This window comes from Takifugu rubripes, chromosome 19 (assembly GCF_901000725.2).
Source record: "Takifugu rubripes chromosome 19, fTakRub1.2, whole genome shotgun sequence".
In the NCBI taxonomy this organism is placed as follows: Eukaryota; Metazoa; Chordata; class Actinopteri; order Tetraodontiformes; family Tetraodontidae; genus Takifugu; species Takifugu rubripes.
In genome coordinates this window covers 2,211,492-2,228,132 of record NC_042303.1, presented here as the reverse complement: position 1 = coordinate 2,228,132, position 16,641 = coordinate 2,211,492, and the positions used below count along the sequence as shown (strand labels likewise).

General features: G+C 46.7%; 3 protein-coding genes across 5 annotated transcripts in view; 2 read left to right on the top strand and 1 right to left on the bottom strand.

The window, feature by feature from the left end:
• cenpp (centromere protein P) overlaps nt 1-5,544 on the bottom strand; it is a 46,561-nt gene extending 41,017 nt beyond the window's left edge. For both annotated transcript variants that reach the window (XM_011613564.2, XM_029826256.1), the window contains exons 1-6: nt 5,389-5,544; nt 4,743-4,891; nt 4,501-4,649; nt 4,262-4,350; nt 3,261-3,349; nt 1,348-1,444 (exon numbers count right to left, since the gene is read on the bottom strand). In XM_011613564.2, coding sequence (XP_011611866.1) covers nt 1,348-1,444; nt 3,261-3,349; nt 4,262-4,350; nt 4,501-4,649; nt 4,743-4,891 — 573 coding nt within the window. In that variant the 5' untranslated portion in view covers nt 5,389-5,544. The remainder of the gene's footprint in view (nt 1-1,347; nt 1,445-3,260; nt 3,350-4,261; nt 4,351-4,500; nt 4,650-4,742; nt 4,892-5,388) is intronic.
• Nucleotides 5,545-5,753: 209 nt separating this feature from the next.
• LOC115246483 (nucleolar protein 8-like) lies at nt 5,754-13,541 on the top strand. 2 transcript variants are annotated; one of them, XM_029826250.1, is made up of 18 exons: nt 5,754-5,872; nt 6,562-6,709; nt 6,944-7,006; nt 7,167-7,245; nt 7,344-7,500; nt 7,687-7,982; nt 8,144-8,256; nt 8,501-9,405; nt 9,710-9,853; nt 9,938-10,045; nt 10,209-10,302; nt 11,500-11,635; nt 11,718-11,798; nt 12,114-12,400; nt 12,494-12,650; nt 12,850-12,911; nt 12,993-13,075; nt 13,319-13,541. In XM_029826250.1, the coding sequence occupies exons 2-18, from the start codon at nt 6,589-6,591 to the stop codon at nt 13,376-13,378; spliced, it is 2,946 nt and encodes a 981-aa protein (XP_029682110.1). In that variant the 5' UTR covers nt 5,754-5,872; nt 6,562-6,588; the 3' UTR covers nt 13,379-13,541. The 2 variants fall into 2 exon arrangements, with proteins under 2 accessions (XP_029682110.1, XP_029682109.1); XM_029826249.1 differs by having other exon boundaries at nt 12,990-13,075.
• An 848-nt stretch (nt 13,542-14,389) lies between these two features.
• Nucleotides 14,390-16,332, top strand: gpr37l1a (G protein-coupled receptor 37 like 1a). The gene is made up of 2 exons (XM_003973015.2): nt 14,390-14,998; nt 15,142-16,332. The coding sequence occupies exons 1-2, from the start codon at nt 14,390-14,392 to the stop codon at nt 16,138-16,140; spliced, it is 1,608 nt and encodes a 535-aa protein (XP_003973064.1). The 3' UTR covers nt 16,141-16,332.
• The last annotated feature ends 309 nt before the right edge of the window (nt 16,333-16,641 follow it).

Sequence of the window (16,641 nt, the reverse complement as noted above, 5' to 3'; positions counted from 1 at the left end):
CCAGGCAGCAGGATCCCACCTCAGTACCTGGCTGCACCAAGACCACCTCCAACGATGACAAGCCTTGCTTTAAAAATGAGGATGGTGCCATCTCACACCGTCACCCTGGAGCCGGGCCTTATCATGGAACATATGGCTGCTGACTGGCAGAACCTGGGAGAGTTGGCAAAGTTCTCATGGGTGCTGCTGATCCAACAAGGCTCTCCAAAGGTCTAGAAGTGATCAGCACACCTCAGAAACCAAAGAATTAACCAAACACAAATTTCCTTTGTGTAAAATCTGAATAACGTCGTCCAGAGTACGGAAAAAAAAGCAGTGAGTTTGCACTGGTTCTCTTCTTCGTTTAGTTTTTTAAAAGGACATCCATCCATCCATCCATCCATCCACCCACCCATCCATCCATCCATTCATCCATCCATCCACCCACCCATCCATCCATCCACCCACCCATCCATCCACCCACCCATCCATTCATCCATCCACCCATCTATCCATCCATCCACCCATCCATCCACCCACCCATTCATCCATCCATCCATCTATCCATCCATCCATCCATCCATCCATCCACCCGTCCATCATCCACCCACCCACCCATCCATCCATCCACCCATCTATCCATCCATCCACCCATCCATCCACCCACCCATTCATCCATCCATCCACCCGTCCATCATCCACCCACCCACCCATCCATCCATCCACCCATTCATCCATCCATCCACCCACCCATCCATCCATCCACCCACCCATCCATCCACCCATTGACCAATCCATCCACTCACCACCCATCCATCCATCCACCCACCCATCCATCCACCCATTGACCAATCCATCCACTCACTCACCCACCCATCCATCCATCCATCCATCCACTCCACTCACCCACCCATCCATCCACCCACTCATCCATCCACCCACCCACTCACCCATCCATCCACCCACCCACTCATCCTTCCATCCATCCATGGGGAGGACGTGCAGGGCCTACACAGAAAATCCCAACCCACAATCAACCCAGTAGTTATTGATCTAAGGCTGCTGCATGATGGTGAAAACATTCCCGTAAAATGCTCTCGTAAAATAAGGGGAAACATTTTGCAACCATCTGATGCAACTTCAGAACCCAGGAGGCAAACCGGTGCACCTGGTCAGAAAGGTGCTCAAGGTAACCAATTCCACTGTTGACTGATGGGATCTCAGCGGGGTGTAATGGTGAGGCTAAATGCTCCCCTCTCACCCTAACCCAAAACTATGTGTGTCACAAACACAAACGTAAACGACTAGGCTGACTTATGTTCCCTGGTAATGAACGCAGTGCTGCGGAGGAGGATTGTTTGGATCTACCTGGAAGTGCTGGAAGGTTTGGCGCCGCTCATCACATCTGTTGGAGAAGGTCCTGAGGGTCCTGAAGAAGAGAAGAAGATTCCAGTCCTCTTCCATTCTGGAATGAAAGTGGAATCGGTTGATTGTTAAAGGGTAACGTTTATTGATCAGCATTGCAGTGAGGTTTGAAACATGTTCCTTTAGAATAGCGAGCAATTGCACAACAACCACAGGAGTTGTGTCACCAGAAGCGCCTCTTCACACACACATCAGGAGATTCAAAACGAATTAGTGAATTGTTGAGTTCTGGCTCTGTCTGCGTGGATAAATCTTTATTTTTGGGGACATCGCAATCCGCGGAGGGATTTCCCAGAGACCCGCGGCTCGAGAGCAGCCTGTCGACTTTTTCCAGATGTCTCGCGGATGGAAACATGCTCTCCGAGATGGAGCTCGACCAAAAATGTCGGACTGATTCTGGTTTGATAACTCTGGACCGACCAAATGCGGTTTCAGTCCTGCATTCAGACACGTCTGATAGTCGTTAATAGCTATATTTACATGACAACATTAAACTTAACCAGAACCAGGTGAGATGCTAACGATGCTAACGTTTTTATGTTTGGGTCCTGTTCTGATGCTCTAGGTAGAATATGACATGCGGCTCTCGTTTATGCTCATTTTACACACGGACGATGAGCCAGTTACTGTTCTGTTCTGATTTATTTTAAAGTGATAATCTATTTTAATCCAACTGCAGAACACTGACAAAGATGTGACTTAATTCTTTGAGAAAACAAGGTGAGTTGGTCAGTTGGTCTTTAAAAGTGCGCCTCGCTTCTGGGATGAATATTTTTGGATGAATCACTGACCACTGAATGTTGAAATCTCACTCCGTTAATTAGACCCACGTTATTCCATCAAGCTTTTTATTATACAAACATGCAGCACATATGGAATCCATTAACATCTATTTGTAATAATAGCAAATTCTATTAAAGGTTTTCCTGAAATTCTCTTTTGTTTGTTCAAATCCTGATCTTCTGGACTTAAACTCAACGAGTCAAATTTGTTCCAGATATTTTGAAGCGTCTTGACAAGGAAAGTTCGTAAACATCACCTAGCAGAGCTACAAACAGAACTTTAGTTTTTTTTACGATGGGTCACGCAAATGAGCCGGCGTTAAAACGTAGCCAGGAAGGAGCGACAGCCGCGTTCACGCCTCAGAGCGAGCGATAACGACGTCGCCCTCCAATAAAGTTAAATCAACAAATCTAACTGGTCTTTGCTCCACAGTGTCAACAGATCACTCCCAAAGCACCAACTCATGCTAATCTGATGGCCACTTTAATCAATCCACAGATGTTTTTTTTTTACTAGATTCTATTCTGGGTTGTAAACACAAATTATTCTTCCAGTTCTGATCTTTGCGGTCCTAATTTTAACAGTCCTTGGCTGACAACGAGGCTATCACAGATATGTAAAGTCAGTTTTATTGACTCAATCTGAATTTTATCTGAAGCTTCTCCAGAAAGTTTCCAGCTGGACAACTTGATCTTACAGTAATGTTGGAAAATTCGAGTTGGTTTTATTCCTGACTGAGGTCGTTGTTCTCCATCCCTAAACCAGCCATTGGCAAGAACCCTCTGCTGCATAAGATGTGACGACGGCACAGACGCGGCACAGATGCAGATACGGCAAAGTGTGGCCATGAAATTCTATTATTTTCAGATCTATTCGAATTTCAGTTGGCGTCGGATGGAGAAAAAATGACTTTTTTTAAACATCAGCTGGGGCCCAGCGGTGATGTAAGAAACATTGAGGCTTTAATCAGCACCAGATCTCAAGGATAATTTATGAACTTGTCTGCAAGACAGCTGAGCCCAGTTGAGGCCCAATGTGATCCAGGCCAGCTGAATGTTAGTAGTTGCTCTTACCCAGATAGGAGGCTGCTAAAGCTGCGCAGGTCGAAGGCATCCATCACAACATTCAGGTTACTGATCATCCTCTTTGACCCCTGAGCCTCCTGCAAAAGACAGACTTTTAAGGAACATTAAAACATCCTGGAGACCTCTACGGCTCTGATATCGTTCTTCACATCACCAAGATGTCAACTTATGCCGGACTAGCGACCAGTGTAGCTGAGATACTTTGTGACGGGCCACTTATGAGCAGCTGTCAGAGGAAACCCAAGACAGAACTGTTCAAACACTGAAGCTCAAACAGATTACAAGGGAGATAAGGAGCTCTCTTCCCAGCCTCATTCCTATTTTAATGTTTTCACTGGTCAGGTTTTTCATCTGCGCTTCCTTCCTCCTTGTTGCCGCTTTAACGTCACAGCCTTGAGATGAAACTTTTCATTATGTCTTGAGGAGGGAAAACTCGTTAACCCCTTTCTCCTGGACGCTCCTGAGAAACGTTGGAATAGCGTGCTACCTGCAGGGAGCAGCAGTGGGGCAGATGTGCGTTCTTCTGACGGACAACATCAGTTACAACAAAAGCCATATAATAAATGATCTGCTACCTCTAAAGCAGTTTACTCTGATACTTGAGCAGATCGGCCTGTTGGACAGCTGCTGCAACCAAATCTGAGTGGACTTGGGAGACAACCACTGAATGTGGACCTCTGTTGCTCTCTGCTGGCGACAGCGGCTGCAGTCTGTTCTGCAAGATGGTAGCTTTCTTAGCTAGTGCACTGGTTGTGTTTTGGCCAAGCGTCCTCTGACATCCTTGGCCAACGGTATGTGGCAGATGACTAGACTGACACCTAGTATGGAACTATGCTAGCCTGCTGCTGAGTTTTCATGAGTAAATCGGAAATATTCCTTTTCAAGAACTAACACAAGGGACCAACTAAGGTTAATCGGTTGGGTTCTTCTCGCCAGGAGTATAGTGATGCAGAGATCCTGTCATCCAGTGCACTTGGAAGTGACTCTACCTTGATCTCAGAGAGCCAGAACTCCATCTGAAAGTCCATGTCGCCACAATGGCCTGCTATAAACAGATGCTGGACCTGTTTACTGCCACCTAGCACACAAAGACATGTTAGGATTTGGTGAGATTGGGGTAAACAATTGTAATATAATGTATATTTTAAATGAGTAATGTACTTGTGACCTTGCTGAGGCAGACATTAGCCAATCGATCTATAAAGAACAGAGACATGTGGGATCTTACTGCTTTGGAGAGTCTTGATCTTGCAGCTTTTCATGCTGATGCCATTGATTTCAGCCTGCCATCTAAGAGTCTTTCTCAGCTCTTCTACCTCCTCCTTTAGTTTCAAAACAAACTCTTCCTTCTCCTCTTCGTCTGCTTCTAGAAGTAATCTGTAAAAGGTTAAAACCGGCGTTTTTGCAAGAATTAGGAGTAGGACCAATTTAAGTGAAGTCTAAAAGACTGAAAGGAATAGTAAAACTGACATGGCTGTCTGCATTTGATCTCCGAGGTTGAACGCCATGTTCTTTTGTTGGTCCTGCAGCTGGTCCTGCAACGCTGAAACTTCAGTCTGGAGGTGCTGGATTTGAGCCTCCAGCATCCTCACATCCTCCATCTTCTCCTCATTCATCATCTGTTCGGTTAAGCAAATGCAAAAAATAAGCATAGAACACCAAGATGCAGTCAAAATTCGCAACAAACTTGTGAAGATTTATCCTTAAGTCTACTCTGAATGTTATGAGCAACTGATGACAAGAAGCCAGTGACAGAGTTGAGATTTCATCCGCAGCTTTAGGACACAAGTACAAATGAGTAGATCCTGGTGAAAATGAATTCCAATAGATCAACATTTCTTACTTTGCCTACTCACAAAATAAACCTTCCCGTCCTGTCTCTAAAGAATAATACCCAGGTGTGACAGTTTCACCGCCAGATAGCGTTATCTTGTTTTAATGCTGCAGAAACTTGTTTTAATAATCCTACTTGCAAACTTTACGAAAGTCTCTGACGGCGAAAACTGCTAAAACACGCAATCGACAATCGAATGAGTTTACAGTAGTCAACAGTGAAATGTTCTGGTTGTTTTAATGGAGCACATTTATAAATAATCAGTAAATTGGCGTCACTTACTCGCTGTAGTTCGAATGTTTACGACGCCCTTTTGGATAATCGCGGGCTGCGGACTGAACCACTTCTCATGTTTTGCGGGGGTGTACGGTGTAAAGTTTGTGTCGCGCTCGGGACTGTGCCTCTTTTTGGGTATAAATATTTACCATAAATATTGTATAGAAAATGTTTAAAGATTCTCAAGGTGACACTGAGCTCTGGTTGGTAAATATATTATAATGTCCAATAGGAGAACTGTGAAAGCCTATACAGAATCTTTAATGTTGATCTTTTTCAGCCATCATAACTTAACACAAAATATAAGAATATATTTCAAATCTAATCAATGTATTATGGTATGGGTTAGTTTAAATTTTGTCGATTAATTAAAGTTTGAGGAATGACTCGAGGAACGTTTCGCGTGCGTGGAAACAACTGCGGAAAGAAAAGTCGGCCGGAATGCAACCCCGGACAGATTAAAAAGTGACACCTCATAGGAACACGTGAGGTAGGTAGTTGTCTTTCTTGCCAGAAATCAAATCTCTAACTTCGTATTGGTATGTTTTCTGTACATTAGTTGATAGTTTCGCCTGCTTTGACGTCATGATGTGCAGCTCCGTATGTGAATAATTAATGAAAGTGTCTGTACTGTGGCTGAACACATTAAAAACATCAAAACATCGAATGGTCCTGTTGCTTTACATCTTTTCCCCTGTCAGTTTTTGCAATGACAGCAGGATCATGAATGGCCTTACCACTCGTAATTTAATTTAACATCCATAGTGCCGGTTGGAACTAATGCAGCCTCAATCAGGACTTTAATAAATCCATATGTATCGAACTCTCTCTGGACTGTCTGAGTGTAAATCTCAACGTCAAGGCAACAGTTGATATGTTATATATATTATCATAACCATGCTAGTCTTTAGCAGTACTGGGGGAGTTATCAAAATATACATTTGCACTAACAGTACTACGTGTTATTAGTGCTCTGGGCTGACTCTTACGAACAAGGACTCTGCGGGTATTATTTTTGTTGTCCTGTAAAGTGTCGCAACAACAACAGGATTCCCAAAGCTTCTTGCTTTTTAGCCCCTCGTAGTCATGAATGCTGCCATGTACGTCTGACTGCAACTGCATGATGTGAAAAGAAGTGGCTGGGTGTTTTAAGACTGATGTCATCAATCGTTTGTTCAGGGACAGAATCTTGCTGGTTGTGGAGTGATGCAGCGACTGTACGTGGGGGGGTTAAGCCACACTGTCACGCAGAAGGATCTGAAAGATCGATTTGGAAAGTTCGGAGATGTGGAAGATGTGGAGCTGCGAATTCGAAGGGACACAGAAGGTTGGGAATTCAATAACATCATATTATGCTGGTGACCAAAAAAAAAAAAGAATAATTTGCATGCAATATCACTAACTGCTGAATTAAGTGTAAGCTTTGTAAAATCCATTAAATGACCATCATGGCTCATATCTGGTTTTGAGTTTCAAGCCTTTTGAGTCTAATTACAGTTAGTTTCAGGTTCTCTGATGCTCCTCTTTTACAGATATTCATCGTTTCACTGTTTTTCTGCAGGTGTTCCCTACAAAACCTTTGGCTACATTAACATCAACATCTCAGATGCCAACCTAAAGAGATGTAAGGAGGCCTAATTCAGTGTTGTCTGCATAAACCAGATCATACTGTGATGGTTTAAAGCTACATTATGGATGCTGAGCCGCACACAGCAATAGTAAAAATAAAAACGTCACCTTTGGCGTTAAATGATCTGTAAGAGTTCTGTGTGTTGCTGCTGTAGGTTTTTCAGTGTTGAACAAGTCTAAATGGAAAGGAGGAACTCTGCGCATAGAAATAGCAAAGGAGAGCTTTCTACAGAGGTGCAGTCATCTTTATGTGCTTCTCGGGCTCCAGGGAGGGGGGGGGAACTTACTTCAGTACATTCTGACCCGTGAATACTTGTTTTTCTACATGTCAGATTGGCTGAAGAGCGACAGGCTGCAGCAGAACTGGATCTTAAACGTTCATCTGCTGAAGACGAGAGGCAGAAGATGCTGGAGTCCCTGAGAGGAGCCGGCGTGGAGAACTTCACCATGAGAGCTGCAGTGCCAGGAACCGAAGTACCAGGGCACGAGGTATCATCCACTATAAGAACTGTAGCCTGTGGAACGCTCCAGGATCTGTTGTCTGAGTTCACTCCTCTGTCATTTAGATTCTCTTAAAAAGATTTTAGCGAACGCAGCGACCCTGTTGTTTGTTTGTTTTTAAGCCTCGTGTGAGGACGGAGGCCTTCACTGTTCTCTCACATTCTCCTTCTGCAGAACTGGGTGGTCAGTAAATTTGGACGCGTCCTCCCCATTCTGCAGCTCAGCCAGCAGAAAGGCATCAAAGTTCGCCCCATGAAGTACGACCCATCCAAATACAGCCACAACATCCGCAGGCTGGACCAGTCGGGCCTGGAGCCGGCCACGCCCGTCACTGGTCTCACCTGGGAGCTCCAGGGAGGCGACAGTGACATCAGTAGAAAGAGACGTGGCGAGTTCCCCCCCTTCCAGGCGCCAAAGAGAAGCTGCACAGACGATGTCAAAGTCAACGATCGGGGTCGGGCAAAAACGAGGTGAAGCAAAGAAAGAGATTAGTGATTCCAGGTGTCTGCGAAGTTTTTAAAGAAACATTTCTCATCTCACAATGGGCTGAGAATTTCGTGATCATGAGGAACTGTGATTTTAGTCCTGCCGATGCTCGCCTCTCCTGACATAAACAATCGTTGAACCACAGACCGAACCCGCCGACGGCAGACGTGGCCGACCCTGTGGAGGACGAAGATGACTTTGAAGTAGTGGGACTGGACCACGTGGTGAAATCTGCTCGCTCCTGTCTCCTGGAGAACGGTAACGTTTCAAGAGTCGGGTGTCATTTCCAACTTTTGTGAGTCCTTATTTGTGTAGTCGAGGTCTGTTGTGTGTGACCCCGTCGGCTCGGTCTCGCCGGCTCGCTCGGCCACTGTAGAGTTCTGAAGGATTTCGATTTTTACAGCACCACTGACGCTCAGCTTCAAATTCAAAGTGTTTCTAAGTGAATTGCTGACTAATCCCACATTTGTGCTTCCTGTTGTGAATCCTCTCTCTGAAATAGACGACGAAGATGAGGAATCGTCTTCCTCCAGCTCGGATTCTGATTATGAAGCCATGTTTTCTAATGTCCCCCTCATGAAGATCTCTCTGGCCGACCTTCAGAAGCTCACTGAAGAGTCGCAGCGGCCCTCTGAGGCCGCAGCTCCAGGCAGCCTCGGCCCCCCATCGGAGGAAGAGTCACCCCTCCAGGTGGAGCGACGTGTTCCAAAGAAGGGCACCACGCCTGAGCAGATCCTCGCTTCAATCCTGGAGGACTTTAGGAGGGACGAGCTAAAGGAAAAAAGGATGACGAAGAAAACATGCACGCAAATGACGCTGCCGCCCTTTCGGGGAACCAGAGCTCTGAGAGAGGAGGAGGGAGGCGGAGAGGAAGGGAATAAAATCCAAAAGCTGGACTCTGGTGCTCCTCAGCTGGACCAGAGGACAATGGGTGAGACTGTCGGCGTGCAGAGGAACGGAGAAACGGAGAAGAATGCAGAGAGCAGTGAGGAAGACGAGGAAGATGATGCTTCAGGAGCCTTAAAACCACTTCCAGACAAAAATGAAGACAATATTGTTCTTACACCAGAGAAGGTAGCACCTCCTGCCCATCATAGCAAGGCCTCATCGAGTGAGGAGGAGGAGGATGAAGAGGAGGAGGAGGAGCATGAAGAGGAGGATGAGGATGATGAGGACGACAGTGAAGAGGAGGAGGACAATGAAGAGGAGGAGGACGATGAAGAGGACGACAGTGAAGAGGAGGGGGAGGAACGGGATGGGGAGGGAAATCGGGCTCCTGTCCAAATGTTCAAGGAGGATGAGGAGCAACAGAGGAAGGACAACATGAGGAGGCTCGCAGCCATCCAGCAGAGACAGAAAGTTACTGAAGAACACAAGAAGGTCATCCAGAGCGCTCTGGCCAAGTTGGTGAGCCACAAAAGGAAGCAAATGTTCCCAGTGATGGTCTTTTTTTCTTTTTTCTTCCTGATTTCTGACTTTATTTTACTATAACAGTAAACCAAATCCTACTCCCGCCTTATTTCTCCAACACTGTCTTCTGTGTAAGGTGCTTCTTCACGAGTCTCACAAAATAATCCTCGTAAGAGCTGCTGGCCACTTAAATATGAAGAATGAGCAGTTCTTTTTTGAATAAGGCACATCTGTTTCCACCCTGATTATAGACGGAGCAAAGGGAATTAGCCCGATCATAACAGACATTCTTCTTCATTAGGACTCTTCAGCACCAGGAGCAGGAAAACACATCATCTTTGACTCTGACGAGGAGGATCATGGGAAAAATTCAGCGGCATCAAAGAAGAGGCTGTTAGAGGACAGCCAGTCTGAGGACGAGACACCAGCCACGGGACATAACAACGTCAGTGTTTCTGAGTCGCAGAGAGGATCCATGATGCTTCCTCCTGCTGTAAAACTGTGTGTGTGTGTGTGTGTGTGTGATCAGGTGAAGCCATCGGCTCCTCAGTTGTTTGAAGGCATGGAGGACGAGGACAGTGGCGATGACACCAGGTTTAACATCCGGCCTCAGTTTGAAGGCGAAGCTGGACACAAGGTAAGAAAACCAAGTTTATTCTCTTTGTCTTTGCAAATGTTCCTCATATTTGGTTGTATTGTAGCAGGTGTTTTAGATGGGATGTCAAAGGCTCGCTACCGCTAAGACGCGTGGCGTGAAACGTTGGACGGGTGTCCGCTGATTCTGCTTGTTTGTTCTTCAGCTGATGGAGCTGCAGTCCCGCTTCAGGACGGATGAACGTTTTCGGATGGACTCTCGATTCCTGGAGGATGACGAGGACAAAGAAGAGGAGAAAGGTGGGGCAGCTTATGCTGATACTTTGGTGAAAGCGTTGTTCATTATTTCATTTACCAAATTGACTCTTTGGCCGAAAATTTTAACGAACACAAATGTGACCACAGTCAATCAAATAAAGAGAATATACTGCATCTAAAACTCCAAACCCAGAGTAAACATACATGTCCAATGCCAATTATGGTCTGGCCCACACCTTAAAGCCCTAAAATGACTTATTTATGTTCTGTCAGCGCAAACGGTGTCAATAAATCTTCCAAATTCAACATGTAGTTCCTCCGTTTACCACATGGTGGCAGCATCTTCAACACGCATGAAGATGAGCTGTTCAGACAGTTCGGTGATGCGTTCAAGTGGCTGGGAACTCGGAAAGCTCCCGTTAAGGGAACAACCACCCTCATGTCACCTTTTTATGCAGGTTTTCTCCTAGTTATTAATATACTGTGAGGTGATAATAAAGACTGCCGCTTCCAGGAAAGGTGGAGAATAGAAAAAAACCTTCTCATTATATTGTTGTTGGCTGGTTTATGTAATATAATGTGAGGAGACACACATGCAGTCATCTTCCTCAGAAAAAGTTGAGCTTTTTAGGTTTCAGTCTCAGATCAACAAATGTAATCTATTTGCAAACTGAGACAGGAAAAGTAACAGTAACACCTACAACTGATAATCTCCTAATATGGTCCAAAAATACTTTTATGTTTTGGGTGGGTTTTATTTTTTTAAAGTTTTCACAAAATAGTCAGTTTTTCAGTGAGGATTTTGCTCTTCCACCGTTGGTGTGCGGTGTCCTCTTCTGCCTGCTTACTTAGTATTCTATACGGGCGTTTTATTTGAAATAACTGTTGGCCCTCAGGCTCTTTTTTGTTCTCAGATCTGGTACTCATCACAAAATTGTTGACACTCTAGGTTTTTTTGTCTAGCAGGTTTTTTTTGGTGTGGGGGTGTGTGTGTCTGCTTCCCCCTTAATGACTTGTTTGCAGTACCTGTACAGGAACAACAGGGGGAGCTCTCCATCACCCAAAACAGCGGACTCCCATAAACTCTCATAAAGGCTTTTACGTCATTCTATGTTGAGCGACTTAAACAAAAGTGTGCGCTACATGTGTGCCGACACCTCAGCACACCTCTTACAGAGGTATGACCTCCCCCTGCTTCTGGTTTTACCTAAAATGATCAAGCTGTTACCTGTGATCCAGAGAAAAATGGGGCCACGACGGCGGGGGACGAGACTCTCGAGGAGGAGAAGAAGAAGAATCTGTCCATCCTCCAGAGTGTCCTGGGCAGCAGCCAGCAAAGCTGCACCAGCACAACTGGCAAAGCCAAGACATTCAGGTGGGTCCGCACGTGCGCGGATGTGTGCTCGTTCATGTGGTTTCAGAGTTGCGTTAACCGAACAAAACACGTGTGTCTGTAGGGACGTTTCAGCTCTGCACTACGACCCCACCAGGGAGGAACACGCCACGCTGGAGACCAGGACCACTGCAAACAAGGACAGGTGCACGCACACAAACTACCAGGCTGCTGGGGCAACGACACAAATATTCCACCGATTTTACCCCGATAAAAGCCCAAAACTATCAATTCTGTCTGTTAATAGTCACAAAAGTTGTCCACTACTCCACTACCAGGAGGTTTTTAATCAGATTACAGAGTTGCTGTGGGTTAATCTTGAAAAACAAAGTTAAAATGCGTCGAAATGAATTCTAATTTTCAGACAAAAGTCCTGATAAAAGTGGCGCTTTGTCGAAGGGAAAGCTCTTCATCCGTCAGCAAGAATCGTCCGTAATCACCTGATCTTTTCTCCCCTCAGCAAGTCGGCACGGAGGAAAAAGAGAGAGGAGGCCGAGAAGCTTCCGGAGGTTTCGAAGGAGATTTACTACGACGTGTCCTGTGACCTGAAGGCTGTGTTTGGTCAGAAGAAAGATGGCACCCCTGAGGAAGAGGAGAAGATGAACTGGGACCAGAAGGTGGAGGCGGAGGAGGAAAAGCTTCCGGAGTCCCTCCATCCGGCCGATCCCAGTGTGGCACCAGAGGAATCCACTGGATTTCAGTTCTCCTTCTTCGGAGACGATGCAGAAACGGGAGGCCCGGTGGGGGGTGGGTCCGACGATCGCCTGCCTCGGGAGAGATTTGCTGCTTTACACGCCGCCGTTGGCTTCATATTACATTGATTTGTCTCCCTGCTGGTAGAGTACAAAATAGAGAGCATCTGTGCACTGAAGGCAACACGGCAACCGTGGCAACATGACCCGCAACTCAATGAGAGCAGCTCCGAGGAGGAGGAGGAGGAGGAGGAGGTGCCCAAAGATGATGGAGAGCAAATCAGCACTGTGGAGCAAAGCAAAGAGTAAGAAAATCTCAGCAGGAAGTCCAGGCGTGACCACGACAGACTTGTGTCTTTGAATTTAGACTATTCACACAGGGAGGCTTCCATGTTTTATCACAATTCTCCAGTCGCTAATGTCGTCCAGCCTGAAGAGACGTGAGACGCCATTAGCGCTGCCTTGTTAGCCTTGATTTCATCGTTTTGCCTGTGATGTTTGCAGGAAAACGGCGGCGGCGCAGGGAGAGATGTTCTTCTTCGTCCAGGATGACAGCAGACTGACGGGTAAAAAAAACATCCCTCCAGCTCCCTGTGGACTCGGATCAGGTCATAACGTTGTGCTCAAACCCTTTTTTTCTCCAACAGAAGGTCCTAGAATGTTCTGCTGTTCGTCCCACCTGGAGGAGCAGAAGGAGCAGTGGGAGGAGAGGAGGAGCGCGCTCCGAATGGTAGGGACTGGTTTCACTTCCACCGTAGCCAAGAGCACTTTTGTCATCGGAAAAGTTACCTTTATTGGCTTTGTGTGCGAAAATATTGTACATTTCACAGCAAACTTTTAATTAAACTGGGTAATATTTTGATTATGTGAACGGATGAATTCCCTGATGGGAGAATTCCTTCCTGATTAGGGAGACAGCCCTTGTGTGGCGTTGAAATTTAATTGGTGATGCTTTCTTTGCTGACATCCACAGGAATATCGCAAGAAACACAAGGAGGCCATGAGGAAGTTGAGACTCTCAAAGAAGAGCTGATGACGGGGAAGTCGGTTATTTAAAGTTTCCTGTGCGTTCAGAAGTTCTGGAGTCAGGAACTGGATTTCTGTCAACAATGTAATCATTTTCAGTAAATATGTCGCAGCTGCATTGTCGTTGTGAAACCACCAATTTCACTGTAAATAAATGAAATGTGTTTCTATTTTTGGTGTAATTCAATATATTTGTTGCCAGCATTGGTTTGATTTTGGTGATATCGGTTCACCCGTTCCCTCAACTAGATGTTAAAGCGTTTTAAATATGTGGGATTTGTCTTATTTTAACCCCTGAATGTACATGTGAGGACAGTAAATGTAAAACGCGCATATCACTTGCTCTTGTTTTTTCACTGCGCGGTTTACTGCGGCTTTACGGTAATCGCGCACCGAAAGCGTCTCAAGAAGACGACTTAAAAAAAAAAAACTCCACATAACTTTATTAAAACTATTAAAAACATGAACCAACGATGTGTGAAATGTGTAAAGTCTACATTATATACCATATAACTTCACCGGTGAGCTGTGGAAAACGTGACAAATCCAATGCTGCGTAATTATGCGACATTTCCTCATCAAAGTGCACTAATTGGCACATAATGGACTACAACAAGTACTCTACGGATACAAAAGTAATTTGAATGTGGCCCCTTTAAGTATTACCCTCACAAAGTAGTTATGTGATAACGACATATGATTATAAAGTGTTCCTGCTATTGTTATCATATATTTTTATTCCTAAACTTGTATGGATAAAATCTAGTAAATTGTAATATCCTAAATAATAAAAAGTACTCGCTTCTTCCCCATTTCATGATTTACTGATTAACTCTATTTATAAAGCGTTTTCGGACCATTACGTGCGCATTCACATGGGGGACACGCAGGACCCTCTGGACCAGAGACCATCCGGAGCCATTCTCACATAGAGGACTGATGAGGACCACAGGGACCCGGGGCCGAAGCTGATCCCTGATCTGACCGCTGGACCTCCACAGTCTGCCAAACAGGCACAATGAGTCCGTCTTTGTTGCTCCTCTTGATCGTCTCCGAGCTCCGTCTCGTCCACACCAGCCAGGAGTTTGTGGCGGAGCCTGAAGTTGAGCTGGCCGAGGATGCTGGGACGCTGCCGGCGGAGACAACGGACTTTCTCTCCCCGGGAGATGAACGCACAAAAGTCCTGAAACGATTCGTCCGAGGATCCAAAAGCGGGAGCTCTTCGGAGAACGACGAACACCGGCGGAACCGCGATGACCTGCTCGGTTACCAAAGCTCACCGCGGACCGAGGGACACGCACCAGCCCGGCCGGACAACAGGACCTCGGAGCCCAGGTCCGGGCTCTTCAACCCGCTGTACCCGGTCACCGACGGCTCCTACTGGGCCTACGCGGTCATGCTGCTCGCGTTCCTGCTCTTTACGGCGGGGATCGTCGGTAACCTCGCGCTCATGTGCATCGTGTGGCACAACATCTACCTGAAGACCACCTGGAACGGCATCATCGCCGGACTCGCCCTCTGGGACTTCTTGGTGGTCTTCTTCTGCCTGCCGGTGGTCGTGTTCCACGAGCTCTCAGTCAGGAGGTTGCTGGGAGACCTGTCCTGTCGGCTCGTGCCGTATCTGGAGGTGAGCACGTGGAGGGCGGGAAATAAAGTATAAACAAGAATGAATCTCTAAAAGTCTGAGAAATAGGTTTATTTCCTCTCTCTTCTGCTCTGACCATCATAGCGGTACCACCCCTGACGATTAATTTCTTCATTTCTTTGCAGGTTAGCTCTCTTGGCGTCACCACCTTCAGCCTCTGTGCCCTCAGTATCGATCGCTTCAATGCCGCCATGGCTCCCAGAGCGCTACAGAAGCCAAGGGTGGAGCCCTGCCAGTCCATCATCTCCAAGCTGTCCATCATCTGGGTGGGCTCCATGCTGCTGGCCGCCCCTGAACTGCTGCTCTGGAGGCTCCTCCAGGAGACCGTCAGCCTGCCAACAGTCCCCTCATACATGCAGCAGAACCAGCTCGGGGGCACCCTCATTGCCACCTTAAGGACTCAGCCAGAAAAGATAAAGGTGGAAATTTGTGTCCGTGAGCCATCTGTGGAGCTCTCAGACGGTATCTACTCTCTGGTGCTGACATACCACGAGGCCCGCATGTGGTGGTTCTTTGGATGCTACATCTGTTTGCCTCTGCTCTTCAGTCTGGCCTGCGACCTGTTGACGAGGCACATACTAGCCCAGCAGCAGCCGCCAAAGGACAGCGGCAGAAAGGTGAACAGCAGATCCTCCTCCACGTCCTCATCTGCGTCCGCCCCAAAGAAAAAGCAGCCGCCGAGAGAGCGTCGGCTTCGCTCCACCGTCATGGCTCTCACTGCTTTGCACGTCGCGTGCAACACGCCTGAGAGCATCTGCAGCATCGTCGTGACGTACGTCTCTCAGTACGTGAGGGCTGACCTCCTGACTCCGGCTCTGCCGGCTCTGGGACTGATCGGACAGTTCCTGCTTTTCTTCCGGTGCGCCGCGACGCCCTTGTTGATGCTCTTCCTGTGTCGCTCCCTCGGACAGGCCTTCGTGGACTGTTGCTGCTGCTGCTGTGACGAGTGCGCCCCCGATGGCGACTCCTCTCCGTCTCTCACCACCTCGACCGCCGTGACCTCCGCATCACCTTCCCCAACCTCTTTATCTCCCTCCAGCAAAGAGGAATTCAAGAGCATTTTGCCCAAAGAACCAACGCTCTGCGCAGGCGGTCCTCCAGTGGGTTTCGGTACACCCTGCTGAGCTCTAGCGCAGGTGTCCGGAGCAGCTTTCTCTCAAGAAGACTAGACCCTGTGTCTCAGCGAGCGAACCGATTTGAATAAACGTTAAATAACATTCAACCTGAGACTACAGCGATAGAGATACAGAAGATAGATGATTCGGGACTGTGACAGGCCCGTGTTTTATATTTTTCTTATTCTGAGTTGATCGTAAAAGCTTGCCCTGATATTTTGACCAGGTGCCAGTAGTCTGTGGTATAAACTGTTACTGACTAGTTTTAATGTCACATCTTAATGACATTGAGGTAATGTTCCAGGGTAATGTTCCAATACTGATGTTAACACAATGACTCAACTCTTTGAGGCAGATTCATTTATCCGTCCAGGTGTGGTATCGTTTATGTGTTTTAGTAGTAATGCTCAAGAGGTTTTAGTTTGTTTTCTTGTCATTTCTAAACGGGCTTTCAGGACATTTATAGGTGAAAGAACTCAACTCTACCAAAAGCCAAAACAAAGCTGACAG